Here is a 22,853-nt window from a genome sequence, read left to right on the forward strand (position 1 = left end):
CAAGGAGAAACTTTCCAACGTGGACGTTTACTCGATTCACCCGAGTTTACGATACATTTGATTATAAAATCGATACTTTAATGCCGAAGGACAATGCGGTATTAGGCTTTATATTTTTTATATAATTTATAATTGACATTATTTGTACGAAACACGCAAAATGAAAACAAATTCCTATACACACGTCCTTCCTATACAATTGAATTAATTATCGTGTTTACGCTGAAATATGAAAAGTGAGATAAATGTCTACGAAACGAGAAATTGGATTTTGTACAATATTTAACGCGATATCGAACACGATGCGCTACGATAAGTAAATGTACTTTTTTTCACAATTAAAGAAGAAAAAAAAAGATAAGATGTGACTTGTCTTTTCTAATCACATTTCGCTTCATCCTCCATGACATCTGAAAATAGCGTAGTACGCAACTGAAAAGAAAAATACAAGTAAAAATTGATGGCGTACATATATTAGGTAGGTAGGTAACATACGTGGGCTTGTATAATACGACACGATACGTAATATGTGTGACACTTACATTCTGTTTGTCTTTATTCTGACATTGTTCCGAGTCACAGCTACAGTTGTTGCAGGTAACTCCATTCTTGCGACACGTGCATATCCGTGTAGCACATTTAGTTTTACAAGCGCACTTTATCGGGTTCGAATCGGGTTCCATTTTAAAAGTCAATCGTTGAATGGAAAGTTTTGATTTATTCTAAAGAATAAAGAAGATAAAGAAAAAGAAGATAATTCCCCCTCAAAAATAATAATAATTTCACGCAATTATACTAAGTACGTAGCTCTTTTGCACTTGCCTACTTGATAACGGAAAAAAAACTGAACTGTGTAGAAATGGAAAAGTACCGTAAGATATTCGCGACGTTTTTGTAACATTTGTCGTTAAGATTAAGACTTCTGTAAAATTAACACAAATTTACCTGCAATTTTTGTATGCGACTGTAAAGCGGTGTCTTTTTCCAATCTGGATCTTTATCGACATCGTCCTCCATCATTGAACTATCATCGTGCGATAAGTAAGCATTCTCGTTGATTACCTCTATTTTACTTTCCCTCTTTCTTTTCTTAGACGGTGATCTTTCATTTGTATTTAACTTATTCTCTGTTAAAATCTAAAACGCATAATGATGTGATGATCTCTCAACTTGTTTCTCAGCAAACACACACTCGAAGAACATGTTTGTTTCTGACATTATTCTTTACTCGATTACCTGTCTTTCAGATTTTGTCAAAGTTTCAGTATCGCTAGAGGACGTGTCAGACGTATCTCGCGGACGAGATCGCGGACGAGACATTTCATTTACTCTATCCCGTTTTTCATATTCCTCCAGTCGCGCTTCCAAGTTCCGATACTTCTCCTAAAATGTCACAAATTACCTTTGTAATTAATTTAATCGAGTGCGTATTTTAGATATGTAAATTATTTAATATGTAAAAAAAATTACACGTGTATATGTATAATACTAACTTTCAATTCGTCATACTTGTAACACTGTTGCTTCCTGTCTTGTGTAATTATATGGAATGCCGTTTCAAATGCCGCCTTGGCATCCGCTATTGTACGTATTATATTCCATCTGGCACTTGTCCTAGTTTCTAAAGGAAAGAACGGAATTATTTTCTTTATTAACGTAATGTCTAACGCCGGCTCGCTACCTCTATGCCCGGTAAAGTTACTTGCGTAACTTAAAAGATTTTACCCTGGTCCGACTCGAGAATCTTTTGCTGCAGATCTGCAATTTGTGCGTTACGCAGTTCTATAAATTCGGTAAGAGTCATAAGCTCCTCTTCATCCGGATCGCTATTTTTTTTAAGTTGCTCCAATTGATGCACCAACGAAGCTCTATCTTGCATCAGTTTTTCAAGAGAATAATCCGCTTCTACGGTGGCCATTAATACTTCCAATTCCTGAGCCATCCAAGTTTTTATCTCCTCTTTGCTATTGGCCTTCCTTTCCTGACGCTGTATCGCCTTTCTCTGCATCTCCAATGCGCCCTGTATTACACAAAGTCACCTAGCTTAATAGAAGCGTAATGACAGAATGTTACGCAAAGGCAAGCTTCTGACGAGCCTTCCTCTATTTAATAAGCAAGCCACCCCCGTCAGATAGATTGTCGGCAAAGAAACGTACCTTTAATCTTTTGTTAACTGCAAAGGCCTCCTCCATTTTTCTCTTAAAGACATTCTCTTGTTTATTATGTTCTATTTTCATGCGTACCATTTCGTAAGCACGCTTACGATCCTGTGTTCGTAATTTATTAATTTCCTTCTCCTTGGATTGTTTCCACTTTGTAAAATTATTTGCGTCGTTGCGCATCTGCCTGATAAGCTTGACTCGAGTTTCCTTTAACGACTGTATCTCACTGGCGAGAGTTTTAATCCTTTGATCCTGCTTCTCTTTCCCCTTGATTATCTTGTTCTGTTCCGTGCACTTGCGTGTCAATTCCGCTATCTTTCTTTCCAATTCTTGCACCTTTTTACGACGTGTCTCAGCCAATCTGTGCGCAAAGAGAATTCCGAATAAAGTAAAGGGAATTAGAGCGTCTCCATCAATTACATCAACTTTCGACTTACTTGGAGCTGACGTTGTGTGCGTGTACCGCTTGTAAATTTTCCTCTTTTTCCGCATGTAGCCGTTTGAGTTCTTGCTCCATCTCAATGATGTTCTTACGGCTTTCGGCATTTTCTTGCGTGGCGCTTTTTATGAGTTCCGACACGAGGCTTTCTTTAAGCGCCAGTTCCTTATTAATATTTTGCACCTCGTTGTTTCGCTCCGCTTGCCGTAAGGTGTGTTCCTCTTCCTTTTTGTCAAAGTAATCCAAACTGTCTTCGACATTGTTCGATTCTTCTGTACGTACACATTCCGCTACATCTTCCCCCACGTGCGAGACGCAATTTTTGGAGTTGGATATTTCATGATTTATAAGCTCTTCAGATGCCTTCCTTTCATCGTTTTGAATATCTGTGCGGATAAAATAAAAGAAGAGTTACAGACTCACACCAAAATTTATTACTTGCGACATAATTAACGCAACGGTTCACATTGCGAAAAGAGCTCTTACCCAACATCCTTTCGTATATCGCTTTTAATTTATTACGCTTTTCGTCATCGATTTCAGAACAAGTATCGAAATCTTGTAAAACTTGCTTGAATTCGTCTAATAATAATGCCATGGCAATTCTAATTTTTTCTCGAGCTTGTTCTGCCATTTCCGCTCGTTCGTGCATAATTACAATTTCTCCTAAATTCAAATTTAATTTTTCCGTCATGTCTCTGAGTTTGTGCTGTAATACACGATATTTCTCCTCGAGTGCCTCATGCTCCTTGGGACACGTTATGCCGAGTTCTTGACTCATAAGGGCCAGCCGCAGTTCCTGAACCAATTTGTTCAAGCGACTGATCTCCGCTACTTTCGGATCTTGATTCACGATCGGCTTGTTCTTTATCTTGCGCGCACGATCGGCATATCTCAACGTACTAAGAGTTTCATCCAAATTATAATCTGCAAATCGATTTTTCATAATGAAATACATTAAGATACGAATGGGCGCAACTCTAGTTAGACAGATTAGACAGGAGAGATTAGCATGCGAATACCAACCGGCTGGACTGACACAGGCGACCATAAGCGTCATGGAGTTGCCGCCTAAAGAATCTTGTAACAATCGAGTAAGCTTGCTGTCCCTGTATCCTATGTAAGTCCCAGAGGCACCGTCACCGAGTTGCGAGATGACATTCCCTAGAGCCAGTAGACCCTTGTTTATATTTACACCCTCTTTAAACCGTTCTCCGGTGGCTTGAGTTTTTTTACTCCGTTCAGATCCAGCTAAATCAACCAAATGAAGTTTCGCCACTGTTGCTGTATTCCTGCTTGAAAAAAATCCACGTATCTCACAAATTTGGCGACGCAAGATAAAAGATGGACGCGGTAGACGCGACAGGAAAAGAAAAAAAGCAGCGGTAGGACGTATCGCAAGGCGAGAGATTGAAAATTACTTACGGATCATCACTCTTTTGCTGGCGTATGCATAACGTAAATATTGCGTGACTACGGCTACTATGCGCATTCATAGCAGTAGCTCCCGTTACGCGACCCATGGAACCTTGGGCTAAACACTCTAACGTCTCTTGAGCGTTTGCAACTTGTTTCTCGGTTACGCCAACAATTCTTATGCTTTTTCCATCCTCTCTAATATCTACGATGGATTGACTTTTCTGCTTGTCGGACAAGAGATCGTACAATTGTTCTTGATACAATTCCATGAATGAGACCGCAACTTTAAAGTTCCAGTCTTTCTTGGATTCAATTATGTCAAATATATCGTAGATAACTCTCGGAATAATACCCTTCTCTCCCACACCTGTGTAATTGGTGCCCATGGAATGGGTCTTACCACTACCAGTCTGTCCATATGCCAGTATCGTAACGTTATAGCCTGATAAAGAAAGAAAGAGAACCATTATTTACCTTTAACGTAACGCAAGGGCAATATATTATCGAAAAAGTCGAGTTTGCAGAGATTGGTAAAGGTGAGAGAAATATTTACCTTGGAAAGTATTATCTACAAGTCGTTTGATTGCTGTGTTATAAAAGTCCTCTTGTCCAACGTGAGGAGGAAATACGTAATTGTACGTGAATGCTTTGTCGGTATTGCATATGCGAACTTGGTGTTCTCCGGGGATTGTGTCCAAGCATGCTTGACAGCCTTTCTCTAGCTCGCTCTCTACCAATGGACGGATACGTAGAGCGACGCGAACAGTATCGTCGCACATCTATAGGAACAATTAATGTTACATTCAATATACATTAGACATTGGGGACACATATATATATATAGAGCGTAACGTTATCACTCCTATCGCGCTATTTAGCCATGTTTGTTACAACATTTATACATTTTGCTGTAGTAGCCTCCAACATGAAATAATATTGTAGTTATAGTCGAGTTTTTACACTGACAACACACACTTCCAATGTCTTTGAAAGTCTCTCACTAAGAGATCCTGACAGTCATATGACGTTGTTCGTGAAAATACACCAAAAAAAAGAGGAAAACAAGTCAAGTCGGTATTGCAAAGTTGCGAAACAAATATTTAGCCGCGTTACCGTCATTATACAAACAAATAATTGTTAAACGTAAGATAACGTTTCGACAAAAAAAAGGAACGTTGTAGGAATGATACAGAGGAATAAAAAAACTAATATGTATATTTCTTTAAAAAAAAATAGAAAGGAAGATTGTTGCACGAACTTTGTTATCGTTGAACCGCAACATCTATCCACATTTACCACATCTACAGCAATTGACCCCCGAGATGTTTGTTAGCCTCACAATCAGAGACTCCAAGGGAATTGAAGGAAATCATTTTGTAAGACATGCTTACCTTTAAGGGTCGGTCTCGACTATCGAGTGCTTTCGCAGTTTTCGCACGGAGCGTGACAGAACGTGACAGAATCAGACAGAATCGAGAAGAAAATTCTACCGGTCTCGTACACAAGACAATGCGAGCGCGAGGGTTCCCGCCGTTCCGGCGGCTGTTGCGGACTGTTGACACGCACGAGTACGGACGTATACGTACATAGATGCGTCGTATGTACAGGGCACAGAAAGACGTTAAACTTTCAAACAATTTTAAATTCACAGAATTCACTTGACACAGCGAAGTAGGGGTACATAACTAGAGGAACGATCATTCGTAACCAATCCCGATGGAAGGTCCATCTGCGCAATCTCAATATCCGACATTTTGACGTATGTATTCTCCGATTGGAGAATTGATATATTTCTAGGAACTTTAGTTGTATCAGTTACGAAATTGTCCACGATTTTTTTGCCCCTAGAGATGACCCCCTTCTCCTTCGAGCGGTTCGAGAATCGAGGTTCGAGCCTTCGAAATCGAATTTCGTGATTATTGTCGATCGTGATCATGGCTGACAGCTGACCAGTGACAACTCAGACAAGTGACGTGACATGGCCTGGGCCATTCATGCCATTCATGGCTAATGAATGACTGATGTGTAATGATTAAATGATTCTCCTTCTCCGTGATTCTCGATTCTCCTATGTCCCATAATGTAAGAAGACATGTATGCTCGTAGATAAATGAAAACAATACGCGATCGATTAACTTCGCAACTGATTAACTTTCGCTAACCTTCACTAACCTTTACGCGCGAGGAAGACGCTTAACTTGAGAAGAGACCGCAATCGCAATTGTTTGTGTACATACTCGTGTGTTTCAGAAGTATCAGAAAATTATCCTTGAGCAATTGAGCGCGATTGGCAGTAGCCAGTGATCGTAGTGACTATAATGACTATATATTGACACACGGTTTATAATCTGGTTTAATAACTATTAATTACCGTATACTATACTAATATGAACTTACCTGAGCCAAAATTTTTCTTTTCATCACAATATGATCATTTAGATATGAACCTTTTTTGATACTTGAACTACAACCTTTTATATTATAGTTTTACTCACTATATACGTTTACGTGTGCATCAAAGATTGATTTAAATGTTTAGAGTATCAAAATTATAGGAATTCATGTATATTTATAATAAACGATCGTTAATTATAATCAAAAGAAGGAAAACCTTGGATCGGATATAGCTATAGTATACACGATATAGTTATTAAACCGGATTATAGTTATAAGCCGCTTTAATTATAAACGTAGTCTGCAGTGATATATTTCTGACTATACTTGTACACAAGAACGTAATGTAACAAAAATTATACATATTATGATTATGTAAACTTTATATAATACGAAAAACAAACGCGGTTTGATTTAGCTTTGAGCAGAGTTTATTGTTACAATGCTAGATAGATATATTGTACATATAACGCTTAAAACAGAGCCTTTAATTTCTGTTGGAACAACGCTCTATTATTGAACGCGGATCACACACGTCGCTTATTCTTTCTCCGAGTTCGAAGAAAAGGAGGAAAGAGGCGCAAAGCGTCTCTCGACAGACGGCTACTCGCGCAACAAGCAGCAATTCACCTGCAACACGCGTGACGCGAGACGCGAGGGCACCTGAGGGCACCCTACCAACCACTAGGAACGGAAAGTATTAATTTCATATCGTATAAGTATTATTTTTTCCGATCGATATATTCAGCTATAAGCTATAAGGTACTTTGAAGGGAAACTTGGAAAACCGGCATCTGAGAAGCCAGGGAAGCTAGGAAACGTCAGACTACTTTATAATAGCTACTATATATATAATAGCTAGTGGACATGGCACTTACAATTAGTGTCAAGAGAACAAATGTTACAGCTCTAACCACAAGAACTACGTGTCGATCATCGCGAGAGATGCAAAAATGACACATGCAAAATTATTTAGCGAGAATCGGCAGGTACATAGTGACGGTTTTATTACGATTCGAGGGATAGTCTTTTTTTCTCTTTTACGTCCGATAGTAGTAGCAGCAGCAGCAGCAGCTCTTATAATTCGTAAATTCGTTGATCGTGATCGTGATAGAGGATACAACCGGTTGTTGAGAAAAGTTTGGATTTCGAATTGATTGGCTGACGGCTGACGGCTGACGGCGCACGTGGGCCAAGCCAAGGTGTGCAGGGTTTCTCCGGGAGCTATGGAAACTATTTCTAGCCATTATTACGATGTCGTTTATAAAATATCATCTCTCACCGGTATGTGGCCGTATCTAAGGCCAAAAACAAGAGCGTTACGTGTCGCCTTGTTAACCGCAGCCTTATTAACTATACTCGTACCGCAGGTAACGCACGTGATGATTACCGATTAATTCCGACGAATCGACGATCAAAGAATTTGAAAATCGACTGTAACCGACTCAACCTTTTTTTTCCAGCTAGCATATCAATTTATGTGCAAGAGAAACTTGCATTGCACTTTTCAGGCAATGACAGCGTACTTACTGTCAATCGTGGCTCTATTGAAGGTGTACACCTTTCAATTCAACACTCGTACAGTATGTTTCGTAACATATATAAGTACGCAATTATATGTCCAATCGAAGAGGTTGCGAGTTAATTAGAAATGTAAAAAGCGCCGCAGAAGCGGGAAGAGAAAAAATATATACGTATTTTCTTTTTAAGGGGTCATGCCTAGTCAGGAAGCCGAAAAATAGGTGATTTTTAAGGTTTTTTTTGCCAAAACTGTAAGACTTGTTTAAATTTGGGTTGGTCTATGTGAGAGAATATATTTTTATGAATGTAACATAATTTTTTAAATAAAAAATATAAATAATTAAAAAAGATACGGCTATTCTCCTGAAGGCCCTTTTGGTTTTGCGGTGACCACTGCTGCTCCGATCTGGATCATCTAAAATCAAAAATCCGAAAAGATTTATTTAATATATTAAAGTATCTAGTGAGTGAACGAACAGTTTTTCGAAATATTGATTTGGGACAAAATGGCGGACGTTCAAAGTTAAAGTTTAGATTTTCTTTTTTTCTTTTTATCGAAAATCGAAAATTGAAACTTTAAACTTTGAACGTCCGTCATTTTGTCTCAAATCAATATTTCGAAAAACTGTTCGTTCACTCATTACATACTTTAATATATTAAATAAATCTTTTCGCATTTTTTATTTCAGATGATCCAGATCGGAGCAGCAGTGGTCATCGCAAAACCAAAAGGGCCTTTAGAAGAATGGCCGTATCTTTTTTAATTATTTATATTTTTCATTAAAAAAATTATGTTACATTCATAAAAATATATTCTCTTACATAGACCAAGCCAATTTTAAACAAGTCTTACAGTTTATGCAAAAAAAATCTCAAAAATCACCTATTTTTCGGCTTCCTGACTAGGCATGACTCCTTAACTCTTAATTTGTAAGAGACGTACCTTAACATTAACAAGACTATATCGATCGATGCTCTTATTTACCAGATTAAAGGCCTCACTCAGCCCTTGTTCTGGGCGTGGAAAGAATTAAATACTTCTGAAGAGTATGAAATTATGAAGTCTTACGCCGCGAATGGTAGACGATTCTCTTTGGTATATTCCGGTGAGATATGACTATGAGATATCCGAACGCGAGAACGCGCGCGTTAATTAATTCTCGATTTTCCCAGGTATTTCGCTAATTATATATCTCGTGTATTATACGTTGCAGTATATTGCTTCGCGGCGATAATGGTGTTCATGTCAATGTCCCTTATACCGTATACCCTCGATATCGTGCTGCCTCTCAACGAATCTCGCCCCGTATTACCGCCGTATCGAGGATACTACTTTGTCGATATCCGAGAATATTTCTTTCAAATATTCTGGCATGCCGTCGTGGCCTGGGAGATTGTCATAGCCGGTATAATTGCCCACGATTGTTTGTTCGTAACGTATGTCGAGCATGTTTGCAGCATGTTTGCTATAACCGGGTAAGGAAACGAATTTATAATCGTTGCACAGTGAGCTCACACAAAAAGCTCACGCCAAAGCACACATCAAAGCATCGATCGTTGAATATGTGCCTCACATTCAACAGAGACAAGATTGCGTAAGCTATGTGTACATGTATATGTATACAGGTAATATTTACAGATTTCATTACGAACATTTGTTTCACGATTGTGAGAAAAAAATTGAATTTTTGCCATCGATAAACAGCGACGCGACATATTCCAAGAGAGTTGCATTCCTCGTGCGCAAACACCGCGAAGCTTTAGAGTGAGTGTGCACACGACGTGCGAGTCTGCGTGAACAGTATATAAAATTTAATAAAACGTAACGCGCACATTTACATGGCATAGAAATGGACGCATGTAAATGAACTCACTCTCTGACTCACGATTAGAATTTCGCTCTTCTCTTTCCCGTTTGTCACAGATATGCGCAACTTCTCGAAGACACGTTTACCGTACCTTTTGCTATGCAGATGTTGATAGTAACGATAGGGATGAGTATTACTTTGCTACAAGTACGTTTAATAATAATAATAATAATTCTTACAAGATCCGAGACACCCAATCTCTGCACAATGTATTCAAACGTTATATTTTTCGTGCTGCAGATTACGCAGGACACTAGCGATATCTTAGAAGCAACGAGGTACGTGTTCTATATCGTTGGTCAGCTGATTCATTTGTTCTTCCTTAGTTTCGAAGGGCAAAGGTTGATAGATCACAGCCACCAGATACACGATAAGATGTAAGACGTTTGCAATTATTTTCCATTCACTAGAAAAAAGAAACGTGTGACTTACATATATTTATACCATACGTCATATGTATGTATATTTTTGTTATTTCTTGTATTTCGTCTATCTTAAAATAAAAATATCGCAGGTATAGCAGCTCTTGGTACAAAGCATCCATGAAATTACAAAAGATAGTCGTGCTAGTGATGATGAGGAGTTTTCACCCGAGTTTCTTAAGTGCCGGCAAAATTTATATTTTCTCGCTACAAAGCTTCACTATGGTAAAGAGAAAATTGTTTCGGGTCGCAAACCGGTTGTCTTTAGAAGATTTCTTATATATAATGACACACGATGCTCTTGCTTTAAAGATTCTACAAACCTCAATGTCGTACTTTACGGTACTCGCATCCTTTCAATAACCACGTAACTTCCTATGTCCAACAATCGAGCGACAACGGTCGACATCGAATTGAGCCATCGAAAACAATATACGTGTCTCTCTAATACTTTTATTACATAATAATATACTTTTGTTAATGATATATACGTAATACTGATAATTTGTATACCTAACTTTGTATCAAGTTTTATCAAAGGTAAGAGTCTCATCGTTAAACATATAAGACTTTACTTTCCGAATGAAGAGGTTGCTTCCAGAACTACCGTGACAAGAAAAAGAAGTACTCGACTGATCGATAAGTTCCATTCGGGGGAAGCTTGCACAACATGCTAAGCGACACGCGCCTACCAATGGGGCTTCACTTTTCTCTACCTAATATTTAGTGTCAAAGGAATAAATACTAGACTATCGTTCGAATACAAACTATGTCGTGCTTCGTGGAAACGATTGCAACAGCTGTGTCGTGGCAATTATATGAGAAAACATTGTAGGCGTGTAACATTTGCATTATGCATGACCTGTCCAAGTTCTTAAATTATCCTTCGTACCAAGAGAATGGAATCTTCTAGGTAAGATAAAAGCCGAAATCAGTTATCTAGACAAAGTCAGAGACGAAAGACTCTATATCTGTGACTAAAACTATGAACGTCAACTCGAGTCACTATTATGATCTTGTTAAGAAACTGTCGTCATTAACCGGCCAGTGGCCCTATCAGAGACCAATAACGAGGTTGATCTGTGTGATCTTGATGACTTTGAGCACGATGTCTATGATTATTCCACAGGTAAAATCGATAATTCTCATAATAAAAGTGCAATAGCGATAGCTTAAACATTTGAATTTCTAGATAGCTAAATTTTTTACATGCCAAGGAAACTTGCAATGTATCTTTCATACTATGTCGTCTTATATATTGACCACTATAACATTGGTGAAACTGTATACGTGTTACTTTAACCGATGTAAAGTATGTAAAATTATTTAATTTCTTGCGGTGTTCGTATTACATGTATAATATTATGCCCAAGCGTACACTATAACTATGTTTAAACGTTACCATTAATCGGGTTTAATAACATTAGTACTGACGTAAAATGTCATATAAATGCTTAAATCCGATTTTTATAACACCAATTACTCTGCACCCGTTGACGATGAAGAGATGTAGGACTTACAAATTCGGTTTTGAAGCGAGTTGATATATATGATTGTATTGCCTCAACTTATAAGATAAAATTCTGAAAAGTACATATATCTGCTGTATTTCTTTGACAAGATCAAGATTTCATTATTTGGAAATAAAATAATATCTCTTCGTGTAAACGAAGTGCATTTTAAGAAATTATAACTATCAGATATTATTAAACCCGATTAATATGGTAACGTGTAAACTTATTGTTAGTCTCAATATCTTATATTGTGATGTTATACGTATATATCCGAATGCATTGTGCGTGTGCGTGTGCGTGAGCGTGTGCGTGTGCACGTGTTTGTGTTCCATTGTTAGAACATATTAAGCCACGAAGAAAAGTTTATCATTAATCGTTGGTACATCGCTAGATGAAAGTTCTCATTGATCAGTTATTCGTTGATTGGAACGAATTGGAAACACCAGAAGAGTATGAAATTATGAAGAGATATGCCAAGAACGGGAGGCGATATTCTTTGGGATACTCGTGTAAGAATGAACCGTACGATTTTCGTCTTTTTTCATATATTTATCCCTGTCTGTTATTATTTTCGCGAAATTATTACAATTTAGCTATCGTTGGACGAACGCTTCGTCTGTGTTGCAGTGTATTACTATTTTGGCGTATATGTGTTTATATCTATGTCCCTTATACCGCAAGTGTTGGATGTTGTTTTGCCTCTCAACGAATCCCGTCCTATACTGCCGACATATCCAGGATATTACTTCGTTGACGAGAGGAAATATTTCTTCTATATTTTCTCACATTCTATAATGGCTTGGGAAATTGCTGTGACTGTGATAGTCACTCACGACTGCATGCTCCTAACTTACATCGAACATGTTTGCAGTATTTTTGCACTAGTCGGGTAAAAATAATTTAATCTTGTTAGCAAAATTGTTGCCACGCGTATATCATTGCGAATATATTTGCAGATTTCGGTTTGAACGATTAATATATAATGATGCCATGAAAGTTTTACATTCTCATATAAGTGACGCGTACCGCAAACGAATTGCATTTTCCGTGTATACGCACCGAAAGGCTTTAAAGTGAGTAATGTTAATGGAAAGAGAGAGAAAGAGAGAGAGAAATTTCAATTCGTGTTATTATTGTACCTCTCACTCTTGCCATAGATTCGCACAGCTGATCGGAGATACGTTTTCATTAACACTGACTATACAACTAGCGCTAAATACAATAATGATCAGCATTACCTTATTACAAGTACGTGTTTATCCATTCCAAGTTTCTATCCAACATGTGTTCCTGACACATTTAAAATCAGATAATCACATCACTTTTTAAAATTATAAGAAATTAAAGGCACACATATGCGCAAGGAAATAAAATATTATATTTTTCGTATTGAAGGTCACACAGCGGAAAGCCAGTATTTTAGAAATGATAAGGTACGTCATGTATGTCGTTGGTCAATTGATTCATATATTCTTCCTTAGTTTCGAGGGACAAAAATTGATAGATCACAGTCTTCAAACCCGCGATAAAATGTAAGACGAATGATTTTGTGACAATTATTTTATTGGAATTTAGTTAGCGCATTATTCAAGCGTTACAGCTATAACAGTCTTTGGTACGAAACGCCCACCAAGTCGCAAAGGATGCTTATGTTTGTGATGCAAAAGAGTCTTCAACCAATCTTCTTAAGCGCTAGCAAAATTTTTATTTTCTCAATGGAAAACTTTACCATGGTAAAAATTAAAAATTATAATATACATTCTATATTATAATTGTTGTAAAACAACAGTTTATTTAGTAACATGTGTTTTAAGGTCGTGCAAACTTCAATGTCGTACTTTACCGTACTCTCGTCTTTTGAATAATTAAGAAAATAAGTGATCAATGTCCAAAATATCAGTCCTGCATCCAGTCCGTTCGCAAAAATCACAATTTTGACGTGTTTATATCAAGGCAAGTATATTACTTATTTGCGCGTAACATTGAGTAACAATTTATAGCAATAGTGTAACGAACTGTAGCGAATTTGTATCACTCGTTCGTCTCTGCAGCATGTGTATTGATACTTGAAATCAAACAAAAGTTGAATTGTGAAAAAATAGACGTAACTCTGAAGCTTTTTGTGTAATAAAAGGAAAAAAAACATGTAAAAATTGTTAGTTTATTATGGTTATGAGTTATAATAAGGTTCAATAATTTAGAAAAACTGTAATCTTTACGTAACACAATATATTAACATATATGTGAACTTGTATCGATATAATTTCGCAATACAATTACAAGGTATTTATAACTTACACGGTTATCACGCGAAAAATGTAAGGTAAAGTTGTCTTTTTTCCTCACGACCATCCGCAATGTCTGCTAAAGTAGTCTGTCGTGCTTTTTAATTCGTCAAAGATTGATCTTATTGTTAAACTGATTCTCTGCTGTCAATTGCTTTGAATAAAATTACAGTATGCATTAAAGTCTATATGTTCTTTCATTAGTTCTTGGAAAGACAAAGAGAACAGTAAGAGAACATCTTACCACCCTTACATTAAAAGACTGAGAAATTTTTTCTTTTTTAATTCTATAATCGATACGTTCCGCATGCGGAAAGAAATTCGCAAAACAAATTCGCAAACTATTCTTACCAATGAACATCAACGTAAATGTCTTATCATCTTTTTCATATTCGTGGGTCCGAAACTTTTGCTACGTATCTCTTGTAGAACAGGAATAATATTTTTGTAGACTCCAAAATGAACCATCAAAAACGATATATATATATATATATATCAAAGGTAAGAGTCCCATCGTTAAACATAGATTTTATTTTCCGAATGAAGAAGTTTCTCCCAGAAACCTTCCTTTCCTCCCCCTGCTATGAGGAGGAAAAGAAGCACTTTACTGATCGATAAGTTCCATTCGAAAGGAACCTGCTAGCATGTGCTAAGCGACACGCCTACCAATATCATGGGGCTTTATTTCTCTCTCTACGTAATATTTAGTGTCAAAAAAAATAAATACATAATATACTACTGTCGTCCGTATACAAGCTATGTCGTGCTTCGTGGAAACGATCGCGACAGCTGTGCCGCGACAATTATGAGAAAACACTGTAGGCGTATATATACATTTGCATTATACATGACCTGTCCAGGATCTTAAATTATCTCGCGTACCAAGGGCATGGAGTCTCCTAGGTAAGAATAAAAATTCGAAATCAGTTATCTAGACAAAGTCGGAGACGAAAGACTATTTGTGACTAAAACTATGAACGCCAACTCGAGTCACTATTATGGTGTTGTTAAGAAACTATCATCAGTGTCCGGTCAGTGGCCCTATCAGAGACCAATAACGAGGTTGATCTGTGTGATCTTGATGACTTTGAGCACGATTTCTATGATTATTCCACAGGTATAATCGTTAATTCTTAATAAAAATTATATAGCGAGAGCTTAAACGTTCGAATTTTTAGATAGCTAAATTTGTTACATGTGACGGAAACTTGCAATGTATTTTTGAAACTATGACGTCCTATATGTTGACAACCGTGTCATTGGTGAAGCTGTATACGTGTTACTTTAACCGATGTAAAGTACGTAAAATTATTCATTTCTTGTGGCGTTTGTACATATTATGCAAAATGCCGAGAGTATACAATATCTCAAACTTAATGTTTGTGTGTGTGTGCACAGTAAAAAAGATTTTAACACATTGTCTATTTATGTTCCAATCGGTCTACTCAAAATAGTTGTTAAAAATTTTTGTTGAATTTTTAACATATCCAAGTGTTAATTTAACATTATGTGGTTATGTTATTTGAATATTTTGTGTTAAATTGATATTAAACATTCTTAGTGTTAATATTTGTGTTACTTTTTGACATATTCATCTTGTGTTGAAATAACACAAAAATTTGGGTAGACCGATTGGGACATGGAAATGTCTTAAATTAACACAAAATTTTTTACTGTGTGTGTGTGTGTATGTGTTCTATTATTAGAATAGATTAGTGTATTAGGCCACAAAGAAAAGTTTATCATTAATCGTTGGTACACCGCTAGATGAAAGTTCTCATTGATCAGTTATTCGTTGATTGGAACGAATTGGAAACACCAGAAGAGTACGAAATTATGAAGAGGTATGCCATGAACGGGAGGCGATATTCTTTGGGATACTCGTGTAAGAATGAACCGTGCGATTTCCGTCTTTTTTCATATATTTATCCCTGTCTGTTATTATTTTCGCAAAATTATTAAAATTTAGCTATCGTTGGACGACGTTGAACGCTTCGTCTGTGTTGCAGTGTATTGCTATTTTGCCGTGTATGTGTTTATGTCTGTGTCCCTCATACCGCAAGTGTTGGATATTGTTTTGCCTCTCAACGAATCCCGTCCTATACTGCCGACATATCCAGGATATTACTTCGTTGACGAGAGGAAATATTTCTTCTACATCTTCTCGCATGCTATCATGGCCTGGGAAATTGCTATGACCGGTATAGTTACCCACGATTGCATACTCCTAACTTACATCGAACACGTCTGCAGTATTTTCGCACTAGTCGGGTAAAGATCGACCTAGTATCGTTGAAAAAATTCATGTCACACAATCATCACAATATCATGGCAAATATATTTGCAGATTTCGGTTTGAACGATTGATGTACTTGTCTAAACGTAATAATAATGACCCGGTGAACATTTCACATTCTCACGCAAGTGACACATATCGCAAGCGAATAGCGTTTTCCGTGTATACGCATCGAAAGGCTTTAAAGTGAGTAGTACATATAGCGGTACATAGTTAAGAGAAAAAGTGAGACAAAGGCGGCAGAAAGAGGAGAGGAAAGTGATGTCGATTCGTGTATCCCTCGTTTTTCCCATAGATTCGCTCAATTGATCGAAGATACGTTTTCGTTAACGCTCGGCGTACAAATAGTGATAAATACAATAATGATCAGCATTACCTTGTTACAAGTACGTGTTTATTCATTTCTAACATTTTATCGAACATATGTGTTCTTCATGCATCTAGAATCAGATATATATACTTTTTCAAATTATAAGAGAAGCTCCTCGCGCACACGCGAGAAGTTAAAATATCATTCTTTTTTTTTTTTGTTTTGAAGATCACGCAGCAGGACGCCGGTATTTTAGAAGTGATAAGGTACGCGATGTATGTCATTGGTCAATTGATTCATTTGTTCTGTCTCAGTTTTGAGGGGCAAAAGCTAATAGATCACAGTCTTCAAACCCGCGATAAAATGTAAGATAAAAAAATTTTGTAATTATAGTCACATTATTGCGGAATTTAGTTGGCGTATCACTGAAGCATTTCAGCTATAACAGCCTTTGGTACGAAACTCCCACCAAGTCGCAAAGGATGCTTCTGTTTGTGATGCAAAAGAGTCTTCAGCCAATTTTCTTAAGCGCTGGCAAGATCTATATTTTCTCAATGGAGAACTTTACCATGGTAAAAATCCAATAAGACATTGTTATTGCCGTAGAATAATAGTTTATTTAATAATCCGCGTTTTCGTGCAAAGATCGTGCAAACTTCAATGTCATATTTTACCGTACTCTCGTCTTTGGATTAATTAAGCAAAACGATCAATGTCCAAATGTCAGTCCTGCATCCAGTCCGTCTGCAAAAATTATATTTCTTATGTGATATCAAGGCAGGTTTGTTGCCCGTTTGCGCGTAAGTAACATTTATGGCGTGATTGTAATATTGACTGTAGTGAATTTGTATCTTTGTGATGTATTAATACTTGAAATCAAACAAAAGTTGCATGTCGTGAGAAAGATATTCGTAACTCCGAAATGTTTTGTCTAGTGAAAGAATAAATATACAAAAAAATTATTAGATTGTATTTGTCAGGTTTAATTAACTTACAATTAGAAAAACTGTAATCTTTGCGATTGCGTAACGCAATATATGTAGATGGACTTACCGATACGACCGATAGTTTCGCGATACAAGTTACAACAATAATGAGTCACGCTTATTCGTTGTTATCACGAGGAAAATGTAAGGTAAACTCGCTCTACTCTCACGGTCTTCCGCGACGTCTACTCAAGTATAAACATATACATATATCTTTTACTCGTGTTGTCTGAGTCGTCGAAGATGGGTGTTAAATTTGAAAACGAATTCTCTGCTGTCAATTGCTTAGAATGCAATTGGGTGCGATAAACTGTACGTTGTATCGTCAGTTTCTAGAATGAAAAAAGAAAAAAGAAGAAATGTAAGTAATGTGACCGCCCGTATATTAAAAGTTTCAAGTTTTCTTGGAAATTCTATAATCGATACGTGCCGTGCGCGGGAGAGTCTTCGCAAAATGAATTCACAGAACGTGCTTGTCAATGGGGCTTGTCAATCTACGACTTCTACGTAAATATCATCCCTGTCTTCTATGAGAACCGCGTGTCACTCTTTACCCGTAAGGAGACATACTGCAATTGCTGTGAGAAACTATCGTAAGGGTATAGCATTTCTATTTTATATTATGTGTGTACAATATATATAGATATATATTGTATGATATGTGTTTGAGATCTCAGGCTATTTCTCATAGTACCATGGGATGAGGACTTGAATGAAACGAGAGGACTTTAGCGACAAATTTTAAATCAGTCGTTCATGCGAGGTCAGAGACGAAGGATCGCCTGCGAGCTATGGATACCGTTATTTGGGATCATCATTATGACATTGTTAAAAGAGTCTCATCGTTGGCTGGCCAGTGGCCTTACCAGAGACCAAAAACAAGATTGCTCTGTGTCGGCTTGGTGACCCTGAGCACATTTTCTATGAATGTTCCACAGGTAAGAGGTTTCGTCTTTTTTTTTACGAACATTATTTTTTACAAAGAGGTGTGATATGTATCAATAGTGAAGTTTTTTATAGCCCGATTAAACAATAATACTTCCAGATGGCCAGATTTGTAACATGTGACAAAGACTTGCAATGTATTTTTGAAACCATGACATCATTTATGTTAGCAACCATGAGTTTGGTGAAACTGTACACGTGCTACCTTAATCGTTACAAAGTACTATGTAGATACAAAGTTCTCTCTCTCTCTCTCCCTCTCTCAGAGTCAGCGCGTTCCTCTTTCTCGAACAAATTGAAATTGAATTGGATGCATATACACCTTATTTTTGCACGCGATAAAACTTTTCAATGTGTAGATAGCCTTGATAACACGGAAGAGGTCCAATCGATATTTAAGTCATCGCCATATAGATGTGTTATAGATATAATAATACGTTTCGTGGAGATATTTCGGCATGAATATTTCGGCATGAATAGTTTCGATCATATTTGCGATACGCACATTACGCACATACTCTCCTCGCGTTCAATCAATTTCGGAAATTGTATTTTAGTGATTAATAAAAGAATAATCCTTTTATAATAATAAAATCCTCTAACAACGAATCTTAATGATAATATTATATCACACTCATTGAGCAAAGTCTATATCGAGTCAATAAAATCAATTTCAGGGAAACAAGGGCCGCGCTGACTCGTAACTCTGGAAAATCCACAGCGATTACGCTGCGTTTTTTTTCTAAACTTTATAACATTATTACATCATTCGTTTCGTAACATTTGAATTACTTCCAAATTTACAATATCTCAACAAGCTTTAGAATTCCATCGATCGTAGTGGATTAATCTACAAAGATATATCCATTGTCATAATCGGTTCTTAGATGAAAGAGCTCACCGATCATTTGTTTGTCGACTGGAATGCACTGGAAACGTCAGAAGAGTACAAAATTATGACGAAATATGCCAAGAATGGCAGACGATATTCCTTGGGATACTCGTGTAAGAATAAACTGTGCGATCTCCATCCGTGCATTTGTTTTCTCTGCTCCTTTTCTTTTGTATGAAAATACACAATTTAACAATAATCAGATGTTCACTTTATCTCTCGCGTAGTGTATTGCTTTGTAGCCCTTTGTCTATTTTTGTCAATGTCTCTCATACCGCAAGTGTTGGATGTTGTACTACCTCTCAACAAATCCCGCCCTATTCTACTGACGTATCCAGGATATTACTTCGTCGATGAAAGAGAATACTTCTTCTACATCTTCTTGCATGCTGTCGTAGCCTGGGAAATTGCTATAACTGGATTAGTCGCCCACGACTGCATATTTGTTACTTACGTTGAACATGTTTGCAGTATGTTTGCTATAGTCGGGTAAGCGGATAAATTTCCAGATCGAGTCAGATTTCACGCAAAATGAGTTGCGTACGAATTGCTTGCAGATTTCGTTTTGAACATTTATTTTGTAATCAATGCAACAACCAAGTGAAAACTATTGATACTGATAATACGAATGATACACCCTGCAAAAGAGTCGCGTTCATTGTGCACGCGCATCGAGAAGCTTTAAGGTAAAGCGAATGATTAGTCGCCCATCCAGTACCATTAAGAATAAGTCGTGGCAGCATATGTGTAACTACAGAAAAAAATGTATCTCAATTTAACAATAAAAGAATATCCAGAAAAACTCGACAAAAAATTCGACAAAAATTCAAGTGGCTTTCAAGAATCTTGCTCGTTTACCACAGGTACGCGCAACTTCTTGAAGATACCTTTAACGTACCTTTCGCTATGCAGATACTGATAGTGACGATAGGGATGAGCATTACATTGCTACAAGTAAGTATTCATTTATTATGAAAGAGATCAAGAGAGTGGCACTTACTACTCTGCAAAATATTAAAATAGATATTTTTTGTGCTTTTTTTGTGAAGATGATGCAGCAGAACGACAGCAGCAACTTTTTAGAAACAATGAGGTACGCGTTGTACGTCATTGGTGAACTGATACATTTGTTCTTTCTCAGTTTCGAAGGGCAAAAGCTGATAGATCATAGTCTTCAGATACGCGACAAAATGTAAGAGATTTTTCTTTCTTAAAAAAAAAATCCTATCATTTATCTGCATATTTCTTATGTACTTCATATATTCGTGTGAAACATTATAGGTATAATAGCTGTTGGTACAAAGTATCCATCAAGTCACAAAAATTAATTATATTGGTGATGATAAGGGGTCTTCGATTGAGTTTCTTAAGCGCCGGCAAAGTTTACATTTTCTCTCTGGAGAGCTTTACTACGGTAAAACGAGGATTATTACGAGCAAATGTTGCTTTAAAGCTTCTTTAACGACACGTGGCACTTTTACTTTAAAGGTTCTACAAACTTCAATGTCATACTGTACGGTACTCGCGTCCTTTCAATAGCTGCTGCTTTCAATACGTGCCATTCGATTAATTGCACGATGGCATCAAATTGTCAAGGAAGCGAAACGCGTACCGCTTTGAGAAATTTTCCCGTTAGAATAGTATATATTATTGTTAATCGCATGTACGTAATATTTTTAATTTGCATTAATTTACTGTTCAAATTTGTTCAATGATATCGAATGTCCGAGTATCGTTGCGTGCCGCACCACGAATTTAACTTCTCGCGAGTCTCCAAATGAGAAGGTTCAATTTCCAGAGAATCGCCGAGCGAAAAAAAATAAAACCTTCTGAAGCCAATCGATATATGTTCCATTTGAAGGGGAACTTGCAAAACGTTGCTGGATAACCGTCACCGTAGGATTTCACTTTCCTCTACGTCTACGTTATATTTACTGTCAAGGAAATAAAAGTCACTCGTGCCCGTATAAAGAGATACGTGTCATTCATTGCTGCGTAGAGACAGACTGCGATTAGCTATAGACTATAGACGAAAACATTGTAGGGGGGCATTTTATAGTAGCATTACTATTTAATATGTCCAAGAACTCTTAAATTAACCCCATGCCTCTATATGTAGTATATGGCGGGGGGAGGGCGCGGGAGTAAAAACTTGGGTGAAATAAAATTCTCAAGTTAGTCGATCGGACGAAGCTGTTTTTGAACTATGAATTTCACCGCGAGCCATTATTACAGCGTCGTTAAGAAAATGTCATCGTTAGCTGGTCAGTGGCCGTATCAGAACTCAAAAACAAAATTAATCTATTTGAGCCTCGTGACTTTGAGCACGTTTTCCATAATTATTCCACAGGTAATTGATAAAATCCTTGATCAAAATTAAAATTGACGAGAAGAAGCGTAGGCAGTAGGAATTTTTTTTACTGGATAAGATAAGTGGTATATTTCCAGATGGCTAAATTCGTCGTATGCGACGGGGACCTGCAATGTATATTTCAAACCCTGGCAGCATATATATTGGCGATAGTAGCATTGGTGAAGCTGTACACGTGTTACTTCAACCAATATAAAGTACGTTAGCACTGTGCTACGACCTGCTCTATGATCTGCAATTTATTATGTGTGCCCGAGATTGCGGTATATCTCAAGTTTTAATATATTTCATCGTAGAGTGCGTTAAGCTATGAAGAAAAGTTGATTATTAATTGACAGTAATCCTAGATGAAAGTTCTGATGGATCGACTATTCGTCGAATGGAAGGAATTGAAAACACCGGAAGAGCAAGAAATTATGAAGAGATATGCCGAGAATTGCAGACGATATTCCTTGGGATATTCGTGTAAGAACTAAACGTGCAATTTTTATCTCTTTGTACCTTTATCTCGCTATATATAAATATGCCGTTTTTTAAATGAAAATTTAACGATGTTGTTGGACGATCACTTCATTTATTTTGCAGTATATATGTTCACAACTGTATTTCTGTTTATGTGTATGTCTCTTATACCCCCACTATTGGATATCGTATTACCTCTCAACGAATCTCGCCCCGCACTGCCAGTTCACCCGGGATATTACTTTGTCGATGAAGAAGAATATTTCATCTATATCTTTTTGCACGGTCTCGTGGCCTGGCAAATTGCCGTGATCGGGGTAGTGGCTCACGATTGTATGCTTCTAACTTACATCGAACATGTCTGCAGTATTTTGACACTAGTCGGGTAAAAATTTGTCGTAATTATTGTTGAAAAAGTGATATCACGCACATCGCAATATCGTTGCGAATACATTTGCAGATTTCGAATCGAACGATTGATGTATAAACGTAATGACGCTGTGAAAGCTTTACATTCTCATGTACACGTAAATGACACGTACCGTAAACGAATTGCATTTTCCGTGT

At 37.1% G+C, this 22,853-nt stretch overlaps 6 protein-coding genes across 7 annotated transcripts in view; 5 read left to right on the forward strand and 1 right to left on the reverse strand.

The window, feature by feature from the left end:
• Positions 1 to 378: 378 nt before the first annotated feature.
• LOC112462082 (chromosome-associated kinesin KIF4) lies at positions 379 to 10,052 on the reverse strand. 2 transcript variants are annotated; one of them, XM_025027644.1, is made up of 13 exons: positions 9,983 to 10,052; positions 4,574 to 4,799; positions 4,027 to 4,462; positions 3,628 to 3,893; positions 3,088 to 3,528; positions 2,600 to 2,987; positions 2,157 to 2,523; positions 1,726 to 2,020; positions 1,494 to 1,621; positions 1,237 to 1,383; positions 946 to 1,137; positions 543 to 722; positions 379 to 432 (listed from the first exon to the last, which is right to left on the reverse strand). In XM_025027644.1, exons 2-13 carry the CDS (start codon positions 4,797 to 4,799, stop codon positions 379 to 381), a joined length of 3,120 nt encoding a protein of 1,039 aa, XP_024883412.1. In that variant the 5' UTR covers positions 9,983 to 10,052. The 2 variants fall into 2 exon arrangements, with proteins under 2 accessions (XP_024883412.1, XP_024883411.1); XM_025027643.1 differs by lacking the exon at positions 9,983 to 10,052 and adding an exon at positions 5,412 to 5,605.
• LOC112462083 (odorant receptor 22c-like) lies at positions 6,729 to 10,606 on the forward strand. Its single transcript, XM_025027645.1, has 8 exons — positions 6,729 to 7,784; positions 7,878 to 7,997; positions 8,924 to 9,041; positions 9,150 to 9,411; positions 9,575 to 9,700; positions 9,860 to 9,950; positions 10,044 to 10,180; positions 10,318 to 10,606. Exons 1-8 carry the CDS (start codon positions 7,641 to 7,643, stop codon positions 10,586 to 10,588), a joined length of 1,269 nt encoding a protein of 422 aa, XP_024883413.1. The 5' UTR covers positions 6,729 to 7,640; the 3' UTR covers positions 10,589 to 10,606.
• Positions 10,607 to 11,193: 587 nt separating this feature from the next.
• Positions 11,194 to 14,484, forward strand: LOC112462086 (odorant receptor 13a-like). The gene is made up of 9 exons (XM_025027649.1): positions 11,194 to 11,354; positions 11,418 to 11,537; positions 12,131 to 12,248; positions 12,367 to 12,628; positions 12,696 to 12,812; positions 12,897 to 12,987; positions 13,135 to 13,271; positions 13,340 to 13,472; positions 13,554 to 14,484. Exons 1-9 carry the CDS (start codon positions 11,211 to 11,213, stop codon positions 13,602 to 13,604), a joined length of 1,173 nt encoding a protein of 390 aa, XP_024883417.1. The 5' UTR covers positions 11,194 to 11,210; the 3' UTR covers positions 13,605 to 14,484.
• A 57-nt stretch (positions 14,485 to 14,541) lies between these two features.
• Positions 14,542 to 17,592, forward strand: LOC112462085 (odorant receptor 13a-like). Its single transcript, XM_025027648.1, has 9 exons — positions 14,542 to 15,141; positions 15,203 to 15,322; positions 15,792 to 15,909; positions 16,034 to 16,295; positions 16,372 to 16,506; positions 16,616 to 16,706; positions 16,859 to 16,995; positions 17,070 to 17,202; positions 17,276 to 17,592. The coding sequence occupies exons 1-9, from the start codon at positions 14,998 to 15,000 to the stop codon at positions 17,324 to 17,326; spliced, it is 1,191 nt and encodes a 396-aa protein (XP_024883416.1). The 5' UTR covers positions 14,542 to 14,997; the 3' UTR covers positions 17,327 to 17,592.
• A 92-nt stretch (positions 17,593 to 17,684) lies between these two features.
• Positions 17,685 to 21,030, forward strand: LOC112462084 (odorant receptor 94b-like). The gene is made up of 9 exons (XM_025027646.1): positions 17,685 to 18,554; positions 18,662 to 18,781; positions 19,449 to 19,566; positions 19,681 to 19,942; positions 20,011 to 20,139; positions 20,317 to 20,407; positions 20,503 to 20,645; positions 20,735 to 20,867; positions 20,942 to 21,030. The coding sequence occupies exons 1-9, from the start codon at positions 18,408 to 18,410 to the stop codon at positions 20,990 to 20,992; spliced, it is 1,194 nt and encodes a 397-aa protein (XP_024883414.1). The 5' UTR covers positions 17,685 to 18,407; the 3' UTR covers positions 20,993 to 21,030.
• Positions 21,031 to 21,633: 603 nt separating this feature from the next.
• The window catches only part of LOC112462119, a 2,234-nt gene continuing 1,014 nt past the window's right edge, over positions 21,634 to 22,853 (forward strand). Inside the window, exons 1-5 of the mRNA XM_025027718.1 lie at positions 21,634 to 21,803; positions 21,902 to 22,021; positions 22,172 to 22,289; positions 22,410 to 22,671; positions 22,747 to 22,849. Coding sequence (XP_024883486.1) covers positions 21,660 to 21,803; positions 21,902 to 22,021; positions 22,172 to 22,289; positions 22,410 to 22,671; positions 22,747 to 22,849 — 747 coding nt within the window. The 5' untranslated portion in view covers positions 21,634 to 21,659. The remainder of the gene's footprint in view (positions 21,804 to 21,901; positions 22,022 to 22,171; positions 22,290 to 22,409; positions 22,672 to 22,746; positions 22,850 to 22,853) is intronic.

The sequence above is a fragment of the Temnothorax curvispinosus genome, unplaced genomic scaffold, assembly GCF_003070985.1.
Source record: "Temnothorax curvispinosus isolate PA1 unplaced genomic scaffold, ASM307098v1 QBEX01011966.1, whole genome shotgun sequence".
Taxonomy (NCBI): Eukaryota; Metazoa; Arthropoda; class Insecta; order Hymenoptera; family Formicidae; genus Temnothorax; species Temnothorax curvispinosus.

Coding starts and splice junctions, on each gene's coding strand:
- LOC112462082 (XM_025027644.1), bottom strand. CDS start 4,799: ATGTGCGACGATACTGTTCGCGTCGCTCTACGTATCCGTCCATTGGTA. Junction 1,384..1,493: donor ACAAGTATGACGAATTGAAA/GTTAGTATTATA, acceptor GTGACATTTTAG/GAGAAGTATCGGAACTTGGA. Junction 433..542: donor AGAATAAAGACAAACAGAAT/GTAAGTGTCACA, acceptor TTTTCTTTTCAG/TTGCGTACTACGCTATTTTC.
- LOC112462083 (XM_025027645.1), top strand. CDS start 7,641: ATGGAAACTATTTCTAGCCATTATTACGATGTCGTTTATAAAATATCA. Junction 7,998..8,923: donor TTCAATTCAACACTCGTACA/GTATGTTTCGTA, acceptor CTTATTTACCAG/ATTAAAGGCCTCACTCAGCC. Junction 9,042..9,149: donor ATTCTCTTTGGTATATTCCG/GTGAGATATGAC, acceptor TATACGTTGCAG/TATATTGCTTCGCGGCGATA.
- LOC112462086 (XM_025027649.1), top strand. CDS start 11,211: ATGAACGTCAACTCGAGTCACTATTATGATCTTGTTAAGAAACTGTCG. Junction 12,813..12,896: donor ACGCACCGAAAGGCTTTAAA/GTGAGTAATGTT, acceptor CTCTTGCCATAG/ATTCGCACAGCTGATCGGAG. Junction 12,988..13,134: donor TCAGCATTACCTTATTACAA/GTACGTGTTTAT, acceptor TTCGTATTGAAG/GTCACACAGCGGAAAGCCAG.
- LOC112462085 (XM_025027648.1), top strand. CDS start 14,998: ATGAACGCCAACTCGAGTCACTATTATGGTGTTGTTAAGAAACTATCA. Junction 16,507..16,615: donor ACGCATCGAAAGGCTTTAAA/GTGAGTAGTACA, acceptor TTTTTCCCATAG/ATTCGCTCAATTGATCGAAG. Junction 16,996..17,069: donor CTTCAAACCCGCGATAAAAT/GTAAGATAAAAA, acceptor GAAGCATTTCAG/CTATAACAGCCTTTGGTACG.
- LOC112462084 (XM_025027646.1), top strand. CDS start 18,408: ATGGATACCGTTATTTGGGATCATCATTATGACATTGTTAAAAGAGTC. Junction 18,555..18,661: donor TTTCTATGAATGTTCCACAG/GTAAGAGGTTTC, acceptor TAATACTTCCAG/ATGGCCAGATTTGTAACATG. Junction 20,646..20,734: donor CTTCAGATACGCGACAAAAT/GTAAGAGATTTT, acceptor GAAACATTATAG/GTATAATAGCTGTTGGTACA.